General features: G+C 37.1%; 1 protein-coding gene across 1 annotated transcript; it reads right to left on the bottom strand.

Moving 5' to 3' along the window:
* Positions 1-6,749: 6,749 nt before the first annotated feature.
* LOC129774094 (zinc finger imprinted 3-like) lies at positions 6,750-8,195 on the bottom strand. Its single transcript, XM_055777792.1, has one exon. The coding sequence runs from the start codon at positions 8,193-8,195 to the stop codon at positions 6,750-6,752; it is 1,446 nt and encodes a 481-aa protein (XP_055633767.1).
* Positions 8,196-22,204: the final 14,009 nt, after the last annotated feature.

Genomic DNA, 22,204 nt, shown 5'->3' with positions numbered 1-22,204 from the left:
GCTATTCAGTTTCTCAGAAAATATCATTTTAATACGACCGAAATGTATGAATTTATTCTAATCAATGAATTTTATCTTTTTTCTAATCCAAGAATTCTATCTCTGGCTAAACCATTCTATATCTCATTCAGTATTATAAAATATTATAATATAAAGTATTATAAAATTATTATTATAAAGTATTATAAAATATTTATAGAAAACCCTGTCTATTTAGAAGGGTAATTTAAGAAAAAGTAGAAGGACACGGACGTAAGTTTGAAGTATGACTGTGATTGTTCGAAACAATTGTTTTTTAAAAGTAATTCTTTTCATTATTCAAAAAACTGTAATTTTAACTCCCTTTTTCATGAACCTCCAATGGTCATGGAAAGGGGCGGTTGTTATATGTACTCATAACCGTCAAACGGGTTGTAATGAATGAAAAACTAAATTTAGCTTTTGGTAGGAGGTTCAATTGTTTAACTGAAAATGATTAATGAATATCAGTGTGACACATAACAGGGTGGAATTAACGAATTTACAACCAAATGGCGCAGCGAGTAAAAATTATAATGTTTGTTTTTTTTTGGTTTGATATTCGCTTGAATTTTTTAGAAAAATCAAATTTTCTCTTCAATTTTCCCGGATTCAAGTATTTTTTCTATGCTCAAAAGGTTAGTAAATTATGCTTGGTATAAGTGTTGTAATCTACATTTTCATACTAGGCAAACGGTGGGTGGCACATGTTGCGCTTCAAATACTGCAAATCCTACGTATGGGCCGAACGGAATCCCCTGCATAATCAGTAAATATGATATTGATTGCATCGCCATTATCTATAGCATGAGCTTCTGAAAAGTGTCCGGAAGTTAGTACTCATACCCAATATGTGATTATTAATAACTTTGGTCCAATCGTATATTGAAACCATTGTAAATATACAAAAATCTATCTTTCTTACCACTTACTGACGACATTTGACGGTTGAAATAAATTTAAATAGAAATTAATAAAAATAATAGCGACCGAATCTCGCTTTTAACACTAGATTGCCCGGGCAAGTCATTTTGATTGCTTTTCGTTTTCAATTAGAAAAATAATTATGACACATTCTGACACAGTTTCTTAAAAAGTTCTGACTTTACGTTTATTAATAAGTTTACTAATAGGAGTATCGGTAAGTTTTTTCGTTTTTATTTGAAAAATTGATGCTTTATTCTGCAAAAATGGTTACAAATTTAAAATTCAAAGTAGTGCCCATCGCTAGTCACAACTTTTTCCCATCTTTCTGGCAATTCACGGATCCCTTTGCGGAAATAATCAGCAGGTTTGTCGGCTAATCACGAATCGATTCAATTTTTGACTTCTTCAAAAATTAAGAAGAAGTGCTGGTCAACCAGGCCATGTTGCATCGATCGAAAAAGGTAGTAATCGGACGGAGCAATACGGTGAATACGGTGGGTGGAATAGGACCTTCCATTTCAGCATTTCCCAAGTTAGCTTTGACCGGTTTCGCGACATGCTGCCGAGCATTGTCGTGTTGAAAAATAACTTTATTGTGTCTTTGCTCGTATTGTGGCCGTTTTTTCTTCAGTGTACCGCTCAAACGCATCAGTTGTCGTCGGTAGAGGTCCCCCGTAATAGTTTCATTCGGTTTTAGCAGCTCATAGAATACCACACCCAGCTGGTCGCACCAAATAGACAGCACAGCCTTCTGGCCGTGAATATTCCGCGCGGGCGTCGATGTAGATGCATGGCCGGGGTATCCATACGTTGCCCGACGTTTAGGATTGTCGTAATGGGCCCACTTTTCATCGCCAGTAACGATTCGATGAACGGTCCGGAACGTTCTTCGTCTTCCAAGTCAAAATTACCACTTTTAAACCGTACAAACCACGTCTGACACGTTCGCCCAGTTGGAGCATGGTCACCATAAATTTCCACCAAAATGCGATGACTTTCCGCGGCTTTTTTTTTTCATAATGAAGTAATGAAGTAACACTCCCGGCAAAAACACTCTCGTTGGTACGAAATTCGACATATTCGAAGTGGCAGAAAACTATGTTGTTCACGCTTTAACTTTTTGACATGCACTGAAAAAGATGTGCAATGACAGTAGCTTTCCAACGAATGTCTGGAAATTTGATTCACTGGAATAATAATCAAGTTACGCCAACTGTTGTAAAACCGAAGAAACTTACCGGTATACCTAATATTTCCATAGTTGATGTCTCAGGTGAAAAATTGCCGGATAAATTTGCCGTCTGATGGTATATATAAGGTTGAGGAAAAAGTAATCCCTTTTTTTGGGTGAAAATTTAAAATATTTTTTTACATTGTCCGGTTTGGGTCAAATATGCACCGTTTTGTTGCAAAATTTGTTACCATTCTAAAGTTTGCTTCACAACGCCCCTTTCATCGAAGTCTTGGTCCTTATTGGAGAAAAACTCTAGCCATAGATTTTTACAATCTTCTCTTGATCTCAATCTCTTATCACTCAGAATGCCAGGTCCGGACTATATGGTGGATACGTTAAAACATCTTAATCAAGCTCCAGGAGTTGTGTTGTCCTGTCCTGAAGAAACGAAACATCTCCTCTGATGGCCACTTCTGGACATTTCTGGTCAAAAGCTAACTTCAAATAGTCGATTTGTTGACTGCAGGGATCTGAATTTAGTGTATTACACTTAAAAAAATAAAATTAAAAAATAATCAAAAACTAACAAATAAAAAATTAAATTAAAAATTAATTGCACGTATTTTACTGTTGCAGTATCGGCACCATAAACACCATTCACAATTTCAGCGGCCTGGCTTGCATTCTCGCATTTATAAAAGCAAAAGGTTAAATGTACCGATTTTCTCTTTGTTGAACTCCATCATTCACACCCGGTAATTATGAGAACACTTGTAATACTAACCTCGAGCCAACCGCGAGTAATCGGTTACATATTACTAACATAGTTGTAAGACAAAAATTGTCAAAATATTGGACTCCCGGCCCCGTCAGGCTAACGCCACATGTGCCTTAATAAAAAATATATTTTGGGAAAAAAAATACCATCAAGATGGTGTACAATTGCCGAATTAGAAATAAGAAACATTATAAACTTGTTTGATTTTATCATCAAAAACAGAACCAAAGAAGAAAAGTTCAGACTGTCACTTGCACAGTAAAATATTTATTATAAAAAATCAAAATCTGAATAAAAATGCTTTCAAGTGAAATAAAAATTTAACAAATTCACTTCTCGATTGGTGGTCATCGGAGCAACATCGTTGCCGGCGAATGGATTGTCTTTCTTAAGACAGTAATAAGTTAAGAGAGTAATGGAGTAGTTTTCTCTCCACAAGGGCACTTCTTAAGGCTAGAGACGAATCAACTGCAAAAGCCTTTATAAACCAAGCAGTTTCTTCGAGTTTCTTCTGCCGGTTTTCCACCTGCGGGATTTCCAGGTCAAACATTTTTCGAACATTTTCAGAAGGTCTCATATTGTAAATTTCGTCTCTGTCAGGCGATTATTATTCAGTCAATTAGGAAAAAAAATCTCTGCAGTAGAAGCAGACCTACTGGAACATTCAAGAACTGAAATTAATTAGGTCGATTGGATTTGTCATTTACATGGTTAGAAATATATTAATACTATTAACGAATTTACGTTGGATTTACAACCAGATGGCGTAGTGAGTAAAATGAGGATGTTTTGTTTTTTTAGTATGGAATTCGTTCAAATTTTCTAGACAAATCAGAATTTATCTTCAAATTTCCAGGTTTCATGTATTCTTTCCACGCTGAAAAGGTTAGAAAATCATCATTTTACAATGTGCTATGTATATTACGAGGAATGGCTAGTTATAAGTATTGTAACTTTAATTTTTTTCGACTAAGTAAACGATGAATAGGGTGTTTTGTGCTAAAAATACTGCAAATCCTTCGCGTATCGGCCCCTACATAATCAATTATATCAGTCAATTTGATATGATATCGATTTCATCGCAATTATCCTTGGTATCAATCACCGGTATGCATTATCAAACTTAAAATTTTCGAAGATTATATATGACTTTGGTCAAATCGCGTGTTGAAACCATCGTAAATATACAAAACTCCAACTTTCTTACCATATACTGACGATGTAATAATAAATGAATCTAAATTGAAATAAAATGAATAATCACCACCGAATCTTGCTTTTCAGTGCGTAAAATAAACAAACACCCTCACTCTTGTGGTTCTGAGCTCTAATGTAAATGTCGCATGAGCTGATTCAGCTTTGCGTAAATTCGTCAATTAGAAATAGTTTCTATTGAGTCCTATTGCTCTTATTGGGAAGCCCATTGTAATTGCGTAATAAAATCATTCATTTCTTAAATATTATATACAGGGCGTTGGGTAGATAATGAAATCTTGTTCCAGATAGAATCTGTATACAAGAATGAAAGAAATCGTTTTTTTTCAAGATAACTTGGATAGAATTGAAAATTCTGTAGGCTAAAAAAAGAAGTTTTTAATTGCATTTTCAGAAAAAAAAAACTATGTGATTTTGAATCAATCGTGATTTTTTATTGAATATCTTGCATAATTTTTTGGACTTTCCGTTGGTTTTCCTTGCCGACTTTTTTATTCCACTTTTCATATCTGTAGTATCTCTTTTCTGCTTGCTGTTATTCTTCAGTTTCCTTAAATCCATTATACACTATTTTTCAATTGAGCAAAATTTAGGGCAATTTTAAGGGATGCAGTCGAAATCGAAATCGATTGCATTTTCACGGTACTACTGAAGGATGTGTAGGATTTGTGTGCGTTCTTTTGTATGGTAGCACGCGTTTTTCTTTCTCAATCTTCGAGTTGATTGTTTGATTTATAAAAAAACTGTTTTATTTTTGTCTGCAACTGTATATCTCTTGCCATATTATTTTTTTCAATAACAAATAATGACTAAAATTCCCGCATTCTCGAATGGAGGAGCTTCAAGGTGGGTTACTGAAAGAAATATTCGTATTTCAAACAATCTGGGATGAAATTCTGATAATGTTTTTCTATTCAGAGGAGAGAAAATAAACTTTTTTCACGAGGCCATGAGTTTTTCAATTAGTTTATCGTTCAAAATTGTACTATTTGTGCTTGCGAAAAACAAAATAATCAGGCTATGATTATTTTTTGTTTTTTTTTAGTTTTTTGAATGATTATTTCTAAGCATCTGTTTCTTCTTGAAACATTATAAGAATTTCAATAGTAAATGTTATAAATAATAATAAAATTCAATACATTGGAAAGGTGTTCTGTTCATGAAAATTATCATACTTTTACTTTTACTTAAGCCAATAATTTGAGGAGCACAATGAAAATATATTGGAATCAATTCAAAAGCATCTTGTATTCTATACTTTTTATATCTATAATTCTAATTCACTTTAGTTATACTTTAAATAGTTCATTATTCACTAGAAATTCACTAGAAACATTATCTTCAGTACACCTTTCCACCTTCATTACATTCTGTTTTTCCCTGTGGTTTTCATAGTCGTAGTTAAATATATATTTTGCTGGCAACGAACATTATGAACATTGAGCACTGAATTTCCGGATTTGGATAAAACTAACAAAAAAAAAAAACTCAACAACAGTTGATAGGATTATGAGAAAGAACAACTTACTGGTATCGTGCGTAGTTCAGTAGTAGATAAAAAAAGTACAACATCTTGACGTGCATTTGCCATAGACTTTATAAATATGATTGAGTAATTGGAATAGTAACAATGAAGTAACGGAAATAATAGTTGCTTCTAGCTTATTGGAAATATGCTCCTGTTTTGTAAAACTCCTTCACATATTATTTAGCTGGGATTGTGGTTCGTGACAAGAAAACAAGAACACCGGTACCTTTAAAAAATAAAATATAACGACTCAGCAGAGAAACTAGAACTAATGTGGCCAATTTCTGGCATCCGTTCATTGGGCGCTTTGAGCAATTTGCTTTTGGTACACAAAAAGTGTGAGTCAAAGAGTCTGAATGTGTAAAAAATAGAAATAGAAATCTCGCGTAACTTTTGTAAAGGTCCAATGTAACATTTTCGTCAACTCGCGAAAAATGAAGTTGAAGACCCGAACATTATTCCGCGAATTGTCCAAAAAGGTATCGATCTTTATCACTACTTTTACCACTAGCAGTCAATAATAACTCTGAAAAACCAATCGTAACAGTTGTTCCGTGATTTGAGCCTAAATTTGAAGCCTCGGAGCGAAAAATGTTACATTGGACGTTTTGACTGCCCCTGTTTGCACATTGGACATATTACGTTTCACGATAAGAATTTGAAACTAACTACTGTAGAACAATCGAAACATCAGCATTTCGTTCTAAAGACAGATTATTATTGTTATCACTCGTTGAATTGCACTGACATAGATAACAACACCTGGAAGAAACAAAAACTCAAAACGACCGAAGTATGCTTCGTGTTGTTTTGATTGCTTTGTTACTTCGGACGTTTCGAGCGTCGGAGGAAAGAGGCGTCTGAAGTAACAGTCGAGTGCTTAAAATCTGAATCTGTACATTGGATATTTTTTGCATCGCCGATTGAAAGATGAAGAAGATAGATACGTTAACGATTGTTTTTGTAACGCATTCAATGATTGAAAACTAATAGCGTGCATCCATTAACTCGATTTGTTTACATTTGTTACATAGGACCTTTTCAAAAGTTATGCGAGAAATCGTTGGAAAGCGGAATATCAAGTTGACTATCTTTAACATCATTCCTCACTACTGCTCGCGTTTCGCTTCCTTGCGCTCGTGGGATTCCATGTGTTGATCCCTCTGATCGGAACGACTAAATCTCTTCCCACATTTGTCGCATTCGTGTGGTTTGGTGGCTGGATTGTGATCTAGCAGATGGCGTTTGAGATCTGGCTTGTTAATGTATGAATTCGGACACAACTCGCACTTCCACGGCTTTTCGGTGAGTTTATGTTTAGCAATATGCTCATCAAGTATTTCTTCCGTAGCGAATCGCTTACCACACATAGAGCACCTATGCTCGTAGCCTGAATGGATACTTCTGTTGTGTTGCTTCAATCCCTGCCTTGATTTCAAGTACGTGCCGCATGTGGTACACGGAAAATCACTGTGTTTGACCACACTTCGTCTAACAGCTCTTTGGATTTTTTCGCTGCGAATTGGTTTTGATCTATAGGATCGTTTCGATGTTTTAGTTGAATCCGAAGACGGGGTCGACTTTGAAGCAGTTTCTGGATGAACGCCATTATCGATGTGATCACCTAGAGATGCATGTGAAGTTGACGGCTGCTGATAATCAAAATGTGAGGAATTGTTTGACGGCGATGATTCTCCATAGTGGGTTTCTGATGAAGAGCTACACGTTGATGGTGATATTTGTTGATGGTTGGATTGGATATCTGAAGTTGATTGTTTTTGTTCCGGCACCAGGTAAATTGGTTGACCGTGTTGTGTATACCAGATACCCTGAACGTATGCGTTGTTGTCGTTACCGTAAACTAATGTATTATATGGTGATTGTTCTGCATCATTATTTGCCACGGTTTGTTGATATGCAGTTACTGATTCTACCTGATTTTGTTGTGACAGGACATTTACAGACGATATGTAATCCGAGTGTAGTAAATTACTTGAAGATACTGGCTCTCCGTATTGTGATTGGAGACTGGCCGTGGAAGGCGACGATTGTAGATAATTATACGGTAACGATACATCTGAATGCGATAAATGATGTGGATATCCAATTATGTTTGGCTGGACATGGAGTGTCGGTGTGAAATTACTGTTCACGTTGTTTGTGTTCGTATCCATGATTTGATGCATGAAATTATTAGAATGTGGTACATATTCCGTACAATTTTCCACAAACGTATTTTGTAATGATTGTTCTTCATCAATCTTCGAATCTGTTGGTTGATACGTGCTTGTCAGGCTTTGTTCTGGCACAATATTCATAGGTGATGTGTATCCTGAATCATTTCCCATTTGTTGCTCCATGTCACCATTCGCCGTTTTCTCCTGAGTTTCGTAAATGTTAGTTAATTGCATAGGCGAACTCGTCACAAACTTCATGTACGTTTTTCCACCAAATTCATAGTATTCACAATCGTCCGCTAACTGGTTCACATTTTTCTCTGAATTCTCCATAGGGACATAGAGTGATTCACCAAATAACTTAATTTCTTGATCCATTTTGCCAAACCGCTGTTATTTTTTTGTCATTTTTTGTTGTTGTTTTGTTCGAATAATTATCTTCAATCGAAAGCACTCCTAAAATGACAAAACCAGATGCGAATTGAAAGACCATAGGAAATGGTTTTTTGTTCAACTAATCTCATCAAACTCTTCAGCTCAAAATTGTATGAACTGCAGGAACTGTCTCAACCGACTTACTTCGTTGAAATGACTAACGATGACGATCAGCCTCATGTAGTTTTTTTTTTACCTAAAGTTCCATTCCAGATTTGAGATTACAGGTATCATTTAGAGTTTCAGGTATGCTTCAGGATCATACACTACATTTGCAATGATCGATTCATTGGTATTGGATTTCAATACACCTATCTCATTTTGAATTTTGAGCATGTTTGAGTGTACCACCTTACTATTTATGGTACAATAGCAGAAGAGAAAACTGGCATGAGTGCGTCTAATCGAAGGGGGATCGGAAGGGGGAGGGGGATTTGGTGATCGCTTTCGCAAGGCTTGTATACGTGATTCCAAGTAACATACAGGGTTCGACTTCCTCTCAAAAAGGACATGGCATTAAGATATCAATGGAATAATAATCTTTATATGGCTCAGAATTATAGAGACATCAGAAGTCATATTACATGTCCTGAGACGCCATGGAGCAAATCCACGACAAATCAGCCGGCCGCTGTCCCAACCCTCTCCGATTTTTTTGAAATCTTGCACATATGGTGGCAGTTACCCAAAATCACAATTTTCATTATCATATGACTATAGCAATTTTTAATGAGGGCGTATCCGAAATCATTTATCTTTTGTTTTAAATAGATCGTAACTCGAAATCAGGATGTCTGATTCAAATATTAGGTTGGAGAAAAAGTAATCCATTATTTTGCCTTTTGTTCATAATGCCTCTCTCTAATAGAAATCTTGATACTTATAAGCCGTTAGTCCTGATTTGACCATCGTTTGAGCTGCTTCATCACGCTTTGGTCACGATCATTCTCGCACAATATTGTCGTATGTGACCCATTTCTCATCCCTAGTAACGGATGGTGGTTAAAGAAATGGGTCGATTTCATTCCGTTTGGCCAAGGCTTCGCAGATGGAAATTCGATCCGTCATGGGTTTTGGTATTAATTGATGTGTCACCCAAACATCGAGCTTTTTTTTTTGGATCCGGCTTTTCGCAAATTGTTTAAAACTATTTTATGGTCGATCTTTAGCTCCTGGGTGATGCTACGACCAGGTATGGGCAAAATAGCATCGAAATTAATTCAAACATCCATCTCAAAGTTCATCCACAGATAAAACTCACCCTTCTATTCTCCGTTTATGCCTCACTTTATTTGAGACAGAAAATATTCACCTATCATCTTCGCAAAGTTAATTCTCGATTTTAACGGATGAATACTGTCTCAAATACGCTCATCTATTCTCAGAGAATTTTGCATTCCCTCATTTGCCTCTCGGAATGACAATAGATGGTGATAGAATCAAATTGGAAAATTTTGCTTGAGCCAGCGAGTGTCTCTGTAAAATCATTCGTTTTTCGCTCAAATAGCAATTATTGAGCCTCGATTGCGGCAGTAAAATATAGATAGATAATTGAAGTCGAGTTGTTTCCTGTGCACTATTGCAATGACATTTTTTTATTGTAGAATGAAACGATCTAAGCCAACGCAAAACATCATATTAAAGCAAGTTATTGGTGAACGGGAAGGTGGATTCATGTGCATTTCCCTTGTATTCTTTTCCTTGTCAGCATTCAAGACAAGGAAAAGAATACAAGGGAAATTAGAATCATACATACAGCAGATTCAGTCTACTTTGACTCACTCGTTATTTTGTTTCGTGCGACTCTTCCAAATGAGTATTCATTCATTGAATGTTGTTTTCCACTCTTTGTTTTGTTTTGTTCACTATCAGTCCCGAATGAAGATGGTTGGGGAGTGTAAAATGATTCATCGTTCAATCTCACGATTGTTTGCTGCATTCTTTTCGCCATGATTATTCCAAGCAGATACAAGACTGATTTATAACTAGGTGTGGAGAAATTAGCGAATGAACTTTGCCATACTTGGCTACGACTACTAAACTCTGATTATTTCTGTGATTTTATCGACATTTTTGACAATGCGCCTGCCTTTGCGAGGTGCATGTTTAACATGAAAAATGCCTGAACGAAATCAACGAAACCAAAATTGCACGTAATTAGCTATTACAGTATCGACACTTTGTCCCATGAGTGTCCGCGGAATAATCGGAAACCGCCCGAAACCAAGCGGTGGCTGCCTGATTATAAGATGACGGAAAATGTGCCGAGTGCTCAGCCCACTTAATCGCCAAACTGGCGATGACCGTGTTGCCAGAACTGGGCATGCCACAAATTTTCTCTCTCTTTGCCGAAAAAAAATAAATTTCAAAAAACGAAAAGAACAAATGCATGTGGATTTTCAGAAAACATGTCACTTTTTCATGAAATAAAGATAACGTTAATAACTATTTTCACTGTGAACGAATTCTCATGATTTGCATACCAATCGAATCGGAAATTCTCTATGTTTTGTTTGATATGCTGTACAATTCGCTAATCTCTAAACGGTTTAAGTTCACTACAATAGATCAAACCAATGGTCGCAGTGGTACAATGCTCCTACAGAAGAAGAAACGGTTTAAATTCATGAAAACTGGAAGAACTTCCTTTTTCTCATACATTTGTGTTGTGCCGATTTGTGTGCTAACCCTACCCGTATTTCGAATGCTTATAACTCGAACATTTCTTAACAGATCGGAAAAATGTTTGCATCAATTGATAGGAAGTATTTCTACGCGTCTATCAGTTTTTTTTGGTGTTGAGTACATTTGTACTCGCTTGTCGTTGTGCAGACCGGAATATGTTTTCCTAAAACGTACTTTTGAACTGATAAGCCTGGGAAAATCGTCATTTTAGATACTACAGGTGAATGAACTTTCGCGGTTTGAAAACTACGTAAACATGAGATGTGCAATACTTTCAGAGGGAAATGTAAAGTGCAATGATCTTTTGATAATCCTTCCGTTCACATATTTTGGTAGTCCTAGGCATCATATCAAACGATCATCAAAAACGTTCATCAAAAATACGCGGTCGTGTCCTAGATACAATCCCTTAATTTTTTTTAATTTCTTTTATACTCATACGGTCGTCCCGATCCGCGCTTATCCACTTTTATTTTACCGTTTCATCATACGGTCGCACAGTGGCCCCTGAGAAAATTCAGGCGGCCGAACCCCAAAAACTGAAATTGAAAGAAAAAAAAAACAAGAAAATCCTACATTCTCTTATTCTGGGATGTTCAAGGCATCTAGGATCACGTGTTTCACCCCATTCCACGCGCGCATCATTGATCTGGCAACCCGATAAGATACCAGCTTCGCATGCTCGCCGCCACTATTTCCCCTCTGTTTTTCTAACATGTGTTTTGGTGAAGTTTTTGAATGATTTTTTTTCGGCTCATTATGTTTTTTAAAGCATTTTTAACGGAGAATGTGCATTTGTTGTCAGTTTCAAAATTCGGTTGCTTGTAGTATGTGTTCACTTCACACAAAGTAAGTACTATTTTGGAAGTTTAATTTTGTTTCGGATGGACTTATAAAACTTGTCCCGCATTTACCCGCAAAACTTTTTTAATGAAAGTGCTCCTCAAATGGTCAAAAAACACACACAAAATACAACTCAGCACCTGAAGTTTTCACCTGAAATTTGGATTTTTTCTCAACATTAACCCGAAATCAGCCATTCCATGCCAAACTGATATAGTGGTTCTCAGATTTTCGTGAAAAGAGGTAGTTTTGTTCTTTATCGCAAAACATTAGACCCGAATTTTTTATTTTTTCCGTTGGGTGACCATTTCCATTTTAGGGTTGTCCGAAAAATCGATTTTTTCTTCTGTTTTCCAAAAAAGACGTTTTTCCAGCCAATCACCTGGCCTTTTGCAAAAAAATACTACACAAGCAGAAAATTAGAAATCTGTTCTCGTTATTATTCATTGTATTCGTATTTTATTGTCATAGTCTCGGGTCCAAGGGCGCTATATTTTTTCATATTTTTTTCTGAAAAGTTGAGGATTTTTCACATAACATGTGTCGAAACCAGAGAGGCGTTTTATTGCGTTTTTGAGTTATGATTTTTCAAAGTTAATCGATGGTTCAAAAAAACATTTTTCACTTTCTTTAACTTTGACAAAAATGACTTTTTTAAAAAATTTATTACTTTTGAACTACTGTAGGGGAGAGGGAGGCAAGATGACGAATCGGTAATTTGACCCGTTGTAATGAAGGTATCGTCACCTACTTTTTACTGAAGATGCATCATAACATGGCCAAACTTAGTATTCGGTAACTCTGCCGAAAACGTTATCACAAAAAAAAGTGAAGAATAAAAATGTGAAGAATCGTGATTTTGTTATTTTTTCCGTTTTTTAAAATTTTATTATCCACTTAATGAGGAAAGTTCAAATTTCAAAATAATTTTATACATGATGATCTATTGTATATAATCTGTTTGTTTCATTCATGATTTTTTTAGCTAAATTTTTTTATTGAAAAAGTCGCTTGGGGGTAGGTTGGCGAACTGCAACATTATGTTTTTTTTTGGTATTTTTGCAGATGGTTAGAGCTTATAAGCGAAAAATAGACCAATGTTGGTCGGACACCAGTTTGGAGAATGCTATGAAAGCTATAGAAGAAGGTTCGTCTGTTCTGAGTGCTTCAAAACAGTTCAACTTTGAGACGCTATCGACGAAAATATCCAGACATGGAGTTCGATTTTCAATTCAGCACATTCTGAATGCAGTTATTGGATGTATCCTGACAAACCATATGTGCGTGATTTATGTGTACATTTAACTTATTTGTACTTCTTATGTCCTTCTGTCTTATAAATAAATAATTGTTGTTACATTTTGTTGATTTTTAGGTGACCAAACCATATTCGCCAACTTGCCTCCAGGCATTCGCCATCTTGCCTTCACGTGGAGGCATAATTTTTAGTTTTTTTGCCCATCCAATAGATAATATGATGAAAAACACTTCAGACTATAAGAATCAGAATCAACATTAAAAAACAGAAAAAAACCAAGCTCCAAGGCTCGAAAAAGCTTAACGTCGCCAACTTGCCTCCCTCTCCCCTACCGATTCAGATGATCGATATATCAAATTAAAGCTTTTTTTGAAAAAATGACACATTTGCCAATTAATTGAATTGATAATGTTCTAGGGCAACTATCCGAGGAAGCAGCCGAAGCTTCAAATAAATGTTATAGAAGGTATCGGGAAAGCTTTACGTTAAAGACATCCCAATACCGATCTAATGAATCGATTATTGATCAACTCTGACCCATATTGACCCATACATTGAGGACGAAACAAACGAAGAGCGTAGAGGTCCTGAACTTACTGACTATCGTGGAAGAGATTCAAGCTTCTCATGATGCCGGTGAAGAGGATGTTCAGATTGAAGACCAAGTTCAGATGGAAGATGAAGAAATTCAGATTGAGGACGAAGACGAAGAAGAAGAATATGAAGGAGAAGCCGATGAAGACGAGGAAGGAGATGAAAACATGGAAGGAGGCTAAGTCGATGTCTAGCAGTATATAAGAAGGCATTTTTTGAATTTTATCTGCAAAACTTGTGATGCTATTTTTAATAAGAATCTCAAATTATATTGCCAAAAGCTTATTATTCGTGATGTTTTTTTTTAAATAAGTATACCTATCTAATTATGTTGTCAAGTATTTGTAATACGCTATTTTAAATAATATTTTGATTTTAGTTTTTTTGGTTAAACCGAGTTGAAAAATGAACTCCGAAAAATACATTTGATACCAAACACGATAAAAACTGAAATGTCCCCTGAGGAACAAGAATTTGAAAACAGGTATTTTGAAGCGTTGTTACGTCACAGAAATAGAACTTTTTTTTAGAGGCGATTGAACTGAAAAGTTTAAACCCTATTAAAGCCAAAAAAAGAAGAAGAAAATTGATTTGAAAATCGGTCCACAAATGGAGGAGATCAATTGTCTCAAGAAGTAGTTGTTACGTCACGAAAAGTGTATGATCAATTCCAGCTTGACGTGATAACATTTTTACTCACTAAAAACACTTTGAACGTAAATCGAACAAAATTAAACGACGTTCTAGTAAAATTGAGAAAATTTCATCAGGAGGAGAATATGTTATAGTTGAATTGGATTGTTGTCAGTCAAATACATTTGTGAAAGGACAACACCTGAGTTTTTGCTGTTTCGCACTGTTGAACCTTAATGATTAATTTAATTGATTTCAGATTCGTAGATTCCAGAAAATAAAATTTAATTTTGTTTCAGCTTCCGGTTGTCGGAAAATAGTATTGATTGACAAAAAAATATGAAAAATCCATACGATATGAGTATTGGGTACAGGTGCGTTGCCAGCGGAGTCGAAAATCGTATTCCGATGTTATTCTGGAATCGTGGATGGTGGGAGGAACTTAGCGTTAGAGTGTGTGGATTTAGACAAAAAAGGTCAACGTCAACGTCAACATCAATGATAACGTCATTTTCAACATGTAAACATAAAAGCCCTCGCAGAGGTACGTGCACATGCACTCTCAACTAAAGTTGCTCGTCGACTCCTGGCTTAGCGATGACTCCAATTTTGCCTGTGCAATTTTTATTTGACATATCATAGCACTAAAAATAAGCGTTCCTATGGAATTAGAAGGCCTTCATCTATGTTATGAATCACAGAACTCCACAAAATCATGTTATATTTGATCAAAATTTGCTTTTGAATCCGGACATCTGTTTTTTTGCAATTCTTTGAGAAAAATTATTTATTATTCATTGTAGAACTTATTAACGGGTGCGTCATAAGTAGCGGGACTAATCGAGGGGCTTAGAATGAAAGGGGTGTAAGTGATTTGATCGATTTCTCTACAAAGACTCTCTCTTTTGGTCATAACTTAGCTGCAAATACATTCCGTGCTGTATTTGGCAATGTGGAAGGTAGGTCAGAACCTTTTTTTTTTTTTTATCTGTATTATATTGATTTTCAATTCATTTGGCTGGTTCATCACTTTTACTTCCATTTTTGGAAGAATGTCGGGAGTGAGAATTGAACTCGTGACCTTCAGCGTGAGAGGCATGGATGTTACCACTACGCCAGATCGCCTCCAGGTCAGAACCTCATCTATCGGACTCTATAGCAAACTTAAATTGGAACGTTTTTGCAGTTGAGTTATTAACTAAAGAAAAAATTGATGAAGAGAAATCGATCAAGTCACTTACACCCCTTGCATTCTAAGCCCCTCAATTGGAAACGGGTTTGGTACAAAAGTTTTTTGTTAATTCAATTATTTATTGTATTTTCACAAGATGACTACTACAAGATGGCGCCATTTATATATATTTTCAAAATCCTATCAATATGGGTATCAAATGAAAGGGCTTTATTAGTAGAATACAGCAATTTATGAAAAATGTAAATCCAAAATGGAGGCCGCTACAAAATGGCGGATCACATATTTTCTCTAAATCCCATCAATATGGGTATCAAATGAAAGGGCTTGACTAGTAGAATACAGTTATTGATGAAAAATATAAATCCAAGATGGCGGCCACTACAAAATGGCGGATTACATATTTTCTCGAAACCCTATCAATATGGGTATCAAACGAAAGAGATTGACTAGTAGAACACGGTTATTCATGAAAAATGCAAATCCAAAATTTTTAAGAAATTAATGAATTGTATTAATGTAGAGAAATAATGACTAATGATACAGATACTGTACTGAAAACTTGAAAATAAAATAATTAAAAATCACTATTTAAGTTCAACGGTTTCATTATGATTAAACATAATAACAACACAGATGATGTACTAAAAGCTAGAAAATAATTAGGCAAGTAGAAGTTAGTAATTATCACACCCCTTTCTTCATTAATCTAGGGCATTGTTAAGACTAAATCGTGGTCATGTAACGAAACAACTAACGGTAGGTAATGGTAATCTGACGTGGCCCATTTTGGATTTGCATTTTTCGTAAATAACTGTGTTCTAATAGTCAAGCCCTCTCATTTGATACACATATTGATGGAGTTCTAAGAAAATATGTATTCCACCATTTTGTAGCGACTGCCATCTTGGATTTGCATTTTTCATCAATAATTGTGTTCTACTAATCAAGCCCTTTCAATTGATACTCATATTGATGGGGTTCTGAGAAAATATTTGATCCAGCATTTTGTAGCCGCCGGTAGCGGATTCACATTTTTCATCAATAATTGTATTCCACTAATCAAGCCCTTTCATTTGATACTCATAGTGAAAAGATTTGGAAAAAATATATATGGCGCCATTTTTATTGGTGGCCATATTGGATTTGAATTTTTCAGAAACAAATGTGTTCTACTAGTCAATCCCTTTTATTTGATACCCATATTGATGAGGTTCTGAGAAAATATGTTATCCACCATTTTGTAACGGCCGCCATGTTGGATTTACATTTTTCTTAATGATTGTATTCTACTAATCAAGCCCTTTCATTTGATACTCATATTGATAAGGGTTGTAAAAAATATATATGGCACCATTTTTTGCTGGCGGCCATTTTGAATTTGAATTTCTCATAAATAACTGTGTTCTACTAGTCAAGCCCTTTCTTTTGATACCCATATTGATGGGGTTTAGAGAAAATATGAAATCGGCCATTTCATAGCGGCCTTCATTTTGGATTTTCAAGAATATTAAATACGCAGTTTTATAATGATTGCATAGATAAAGGTGTGTTCTAAATTTCAGATCAATCGGTCAACAGAAAGGGGGTTAAATTTCTATTTAAATGTGGGACAGCGCTGCAGACAAAGTTACAAAGTTACCCATTTTGGATTTGCATTTTTCGTAAATAACTGTGTTCTAATAGTCAAGCCTTTTCATTTGACACACATATTGATGGATCACGTACATATAAACGGATCATATAATCGAAACCGTCCTGTATATCGAACAGTTTTGCGGTTTCCCGAATCGAAAATCTTTGCTCCACACTCCATACTCCATACTAAGGTATCTAACATACCCTTATGCAATTCCTTCAATGAGAAATTTAATCGTCAACTTTCGACCGTCCGGATTTAAAATCATTTTCTGAATGCGCTTTTTATTCCGGACATGGGTTTGAAAAATTCACATTGATTTTTGCTTTTTAACATTTTTTTTGTTAACAGCTAGGTACCATGTTTACACTAAACTAAATTGAAACAATAGTAACTATCAGTCACATCAATTCAACATGCAAAAAATGTGGGTTTTGGCATAATATTGAATGTAATGAAAAAGTGTCTGGATAAAAAAGCGTCAGTTTTAATCAGTATGGAATCTTTTGTGTGTCGATTGTGAAGAGCTTTTTATTATAGATCCAGTAGTGCTTTCTTTTCCCCAACTTTTTAAGTTGTATGTCGCTTCTCGAAACTACTACATTTGTATTGTGGTATTATGGTGTTTCACTCGATTCCAGGTCGTTGTGTATATGTGTGTTCGTGTGATTACACAATTTCACATGAATTACAATAAGCTTTTAATTCGTAGGTCATCTTTAGTTCTCAATCAATTCAAATAACCCATTTGAGGTGGGTTCGACAAAGCTGCGCCATGTTGTAGTGTCTATCTTGTTCTACGCAGGAGATACTGCTCGTTTAAGGTTTTCAAATCACTCATACTGTTTGTAAGCTGCATCTACTATTCGTATGATCACTGCTCATAAGATCTTGAGAAGGTTTTGACTGGTAAACAAGATGACCAGTCCAGAATTTGAAGCCCCTATTCATAAAACTATATCAATACTTTCCGGATTTTATGAATTGATGCCAAATTACCCAATTATCACATGGTTTTTGATGCAAAAAACAGTAATGATTCTTGAATGATTCTGAAGTACTTCGTTGCACTTCTGATTGTGCATTCGTGTTGGCCTACGAATTAGAAACTTACTGTAATTCATGTGAAATTGACGTTGATTTTGTAAAGGAGTGAGAATTTTTCCATCTGGTTCTATAGTTATGAAACACTGGAATTTTAGTTTTCGAATGTTTCGCACCTGAGCACAACAATAAAGTTGGCAGCAGGTTGACGCCATTTACGTGGACTTTTCGAAAGCTTTCGACCGCGTTCCTCACGCCCTTGCTGTGGAAAAACTTTGGTTAACCAATTGGATTAATTCGTATCTGACTAATCGTAGTGCACACGTACGGATTGGCTCGTCAGTTTCATCGCCCTTTTCTGTCACCTCTGGCGTGCCCCAGGGCAGTCACATGGGTCCTCTGCTCTTCAAACTCTTTATTCACGATATTTGCGATGTTCTCAAATCGCCTAAGTTGATGTATGCAGACGATCTGAAATTGTTTCGTGTAGTAATATCACGTATGGACTGCTGTGCTCTTCAAATGGATGTAGATACTCTGTTGGGATTGTGCTCAATAAATGGCATGGAGGTGAATATTAGGAAATGTCATGCGATAACATTTTTGCGACTTTCATTCAGCCCGCGCAGTCCGAAGACATCGGTCGCAAATTTGTTCGCGTCTATCATATAGTGGAGATTATACCGTTATCAGTTCGTGGCTGGTGAATTTGTTTCGCCCTAACGGGGTTCTCTTTATTGCGCGAGTGAGAGGAGCAGCAATCACAACCAGCGTGAGAAAGAAGTCCTCCACCGCGGGCGCGGTGCGTGTGCCGTATCATCGCTGTGTGTGCTTTATCATCGTCATCGATTTCATCATCGTGTTGTGGTGCGATTTACCGTTGCAGCTGTACCGAGCGATTGCCACGCGGTTCGATTGGGACACCGTTTCATTTCATTCGCATTGGTGTGCGATTTAGGTATAATTTATATATTAGGTTTAGGAAGATAGAAGAATTCAAAATTATATTATTTTATATCTGCCGTAATGGCAGAAGGTCAAGTTGAAATGGAGATTGAAACTACTGTTTCCTCCTCACTAGCTACAACAGGGGCTGGGAAGTCGATCAAACGCGTTCCCCCTTCAGAAGATGTCTCTTCAGAGAAAGAGTTAATTAACCTCAACAAGCCCCCCTCAAGAAAATTGGCAAACTTTTCCTCTTCGCCCCCTCAATCTCCCGCTTCCGCTTCCGCTCAACTCCCAAACTTGCCTCCCAGTCCTACTGATCCCGCTCCCGCTCAACAATCGACCTCGTCCTCCCCCTCAGTTGTTTCCTCTCCTCGTGTCAAGGTCTATCCAGACGATGCACCTGGAGCTGGTCCATGGGTTGTTTTTTTCCGGCCCAAACCTAAAGGGAAGTCTATTAATGTCATTCAGGTTTCGAAAGATCTGGCAAGATATTATTCCTCCGTGGTCGAAATCTCTAAGGTTAGGCCGAACAAACTGCGTGTTGTCGTGAGTGATCGGAAACACGCAAATGCAATTGTGATCGACGAGAGGTTCACCCTAGAGTATCGTGTCTACGTGCCCTCCCATGACGTAGAAATCTCGGGGGTGGTAACTGAAACGGGTCTGATGTGCCAATTGATAAAAGAAGGAGTTGGTAAATTCAAAAGACTCCCTTTGGTGGGCGTTTAAATTTTGGACAGTCGCCAACTAGGTAAAGTATCCCAAGAAGAGGGAAAAACGAAATTCACGCCGTCAGACTCGTTTCGAGTAACTTTTGCTGGTTCGGCCCTCCCTGACTACGTCATGGTGGACAAATTGAGACTGCCTGTGCGACTCTTCGTGCCAAAGCTTGCAACAAATGCAAGTCAGTTGGTCACACTTCAGATTATTGTGCCAACAAGGAGCGCTGTGCAACTTGCGGAGAGCAACATGTGGGGGAATCCTGCAGTGCGACTGAGCATAAGTGTCCATATTGCGGGGGATCCCCACACGTGCTCTCAGCTTGTGAAACTTACAAGAGTTGCTGGGAGAAACAGAAGCGCTCTTTGAAGGAACGCTCGAAACGCACTTTTGCGGATATTTTAAAGGGCGCTTCTCCACTGGCCCAACAACAACAACCAATCAACACACAAAATGTCTTCGCCACGTTGCCCGTTGACGAAATAGAAGTGGACACAGCTAACGGGGGCACACCGTTCATTTTCCAAGGGAATCCCCGGCGCAAAAATGTGACCACTCCCAAAGTTCAAGGACAAGCCCCCCCGGTTATACCCCCTGTTAGTATGCCTGAAAAATCGAGTGCAGCGGACAAGCAAAATCAGGTTCCTCCTGGTTTCCGTGGGAATAATTCACCTTCGAATGGCCCAGCACTCGAGGGGACATCAAAAACCCCAACTGTCCCTGTTTTTCCGTCCAGTTCAACTTCCCAATCGGGATTTATAAAGTTGTCTGACCTTTTGGACCAAATCTTCAAGTGTTTTAATGTTTCCGACTCCATCAGAACCATTGTCATTTCAATGCTTCCAGTATTAAAGACAATTTTGCAACAATTGATGCAAACATGGCCCTCCTTGCAATGATTATCTCTCTTGATGTCTAATTTTAATAGAGAGGTCGGAGATATCACTGTTTTACAGTGTAATTGTCGTAGTCTTATCCCTAAATTGGATACATTCAAATTTGTAATTCATAAACTCAATTGTGATGTTTTTGCTCTGTCCGAAACCTGGCTCTCTTCTCAAAATGATCTCTCTTTCCACGATTTTAATATAATACGTTTGGACCGCGATGACAGATACGGAGGGGTGCTATTGGGGATCAATAAGTGCCACCCATTTTTGACGTAGGACTACGTCTTTCATTTCTATACCGGGGTGTAAAATCAAAGTTTCGAAAACGAAAGCGTTACGCCGGAGACCGAGATTTTGAGCGTTAATAGCTCCTAAACAACTGAACGAAATGGTATGATAAACACTTCATTCGAAAGATAAAATGTCTACGCGTTATATACTTGTTACTTTTTGATCCAAAAACTTGTTTCAATAGTCTTAAAATTGCTTTCAAAACAGGCTATTGAAATCACCAATCGGTATATTAGCGAGCGGCGCTCGGAAATCCACTCAGTTCTAATTGAACAGCGATTGGAGCATGTTGTCGCTGTTGCGGTGAAGCTCTTTATTTATCATGAAAGCGCGGATGAACGGTGTCACCAAGAGCCTGTTTGTGCACCCTAGGCCAGAAGGGAATCTATCAGGAGGAGAGTGATGCCACAAACGGTTCCCTGGGAAGACATCGCTACACACACATACACGCGCGGCTATTAACAGGTGGTTATCGAGTTGGCATTAACCACTGGTGGTCTTCCAGTATCGAGGAAAATGTGGAAATATCTAATTGTTACTGAAAATAATCTGCCAGTTCCTCTGGGAATTTTCAAAATATATTCATGTGAAAGAGTTTAATTGAATGTTTTCTATCCATGTAACACTGTGACCAAATACATTTGGTTTTGTGGTTTTTCAATCAATCGCAATTAACAGGATAGCTTCAGAAGATGATTCTTCCCCATCAGTAGGATATTTCCGTATCCAATATTGTATGCGCCCGCAATCGATTATTACTCAGTCGCCGAAAGTTCCGAGCTCAGAGAGTTCATTCCCCTCTAGTTTGCCTTCCAAATTGCCATCGTAAACCACACCTTCTCTCGATTCAATCACACACAAAAAGCATACTTAAGCGATATTCTGGTGGTGAGACACATTCATTTTTCGTGAGGACATCGACAAGACAACATCGTTGCCTAACGTGCTGGAGGAGGTGGACGGCAAAGGATCGACACATACACGCGCAGAACTCTTTCCGTTAGGATGCCATTCAGCATCGAGAAAGTTCCGGAAAGATCTAATCATTGCTGGAAAATAATCTGCCAGTTCCTTTGGGAATTTTCAAAATATATTCATGTGAAAGAGTTTAATTGAATGTTTCCTATCCATGTAACACTGTGACCAAATATGTTTCAATCAAGTGCTATTAACAGGTGGTTATCGAGTTGGTATTAACCACTGGTGGGCTTCCAG

This window comes from Toxorhynchites rutilus, chromosome 3 (assembly GCF_029784135.1).
Source record: "Toxorhynchites rutilus septentrionalis strain SRP chromosome 3, ASM2978413v1, whole genome shotgun sequence".
In the NCBI taxonomy this organism is placed as follows: domain Eukaryota; kingdom Metazoa; phylum Arthropoda; class Insecta; order Diptera; family Culicidae; genus Toxorhynchites; species Toxorhynchites rutilus.
Note: the sequence above shows the minus strand (reverse complement) of the source record. Positions and strands in the feature narration are given on the sequence as shown.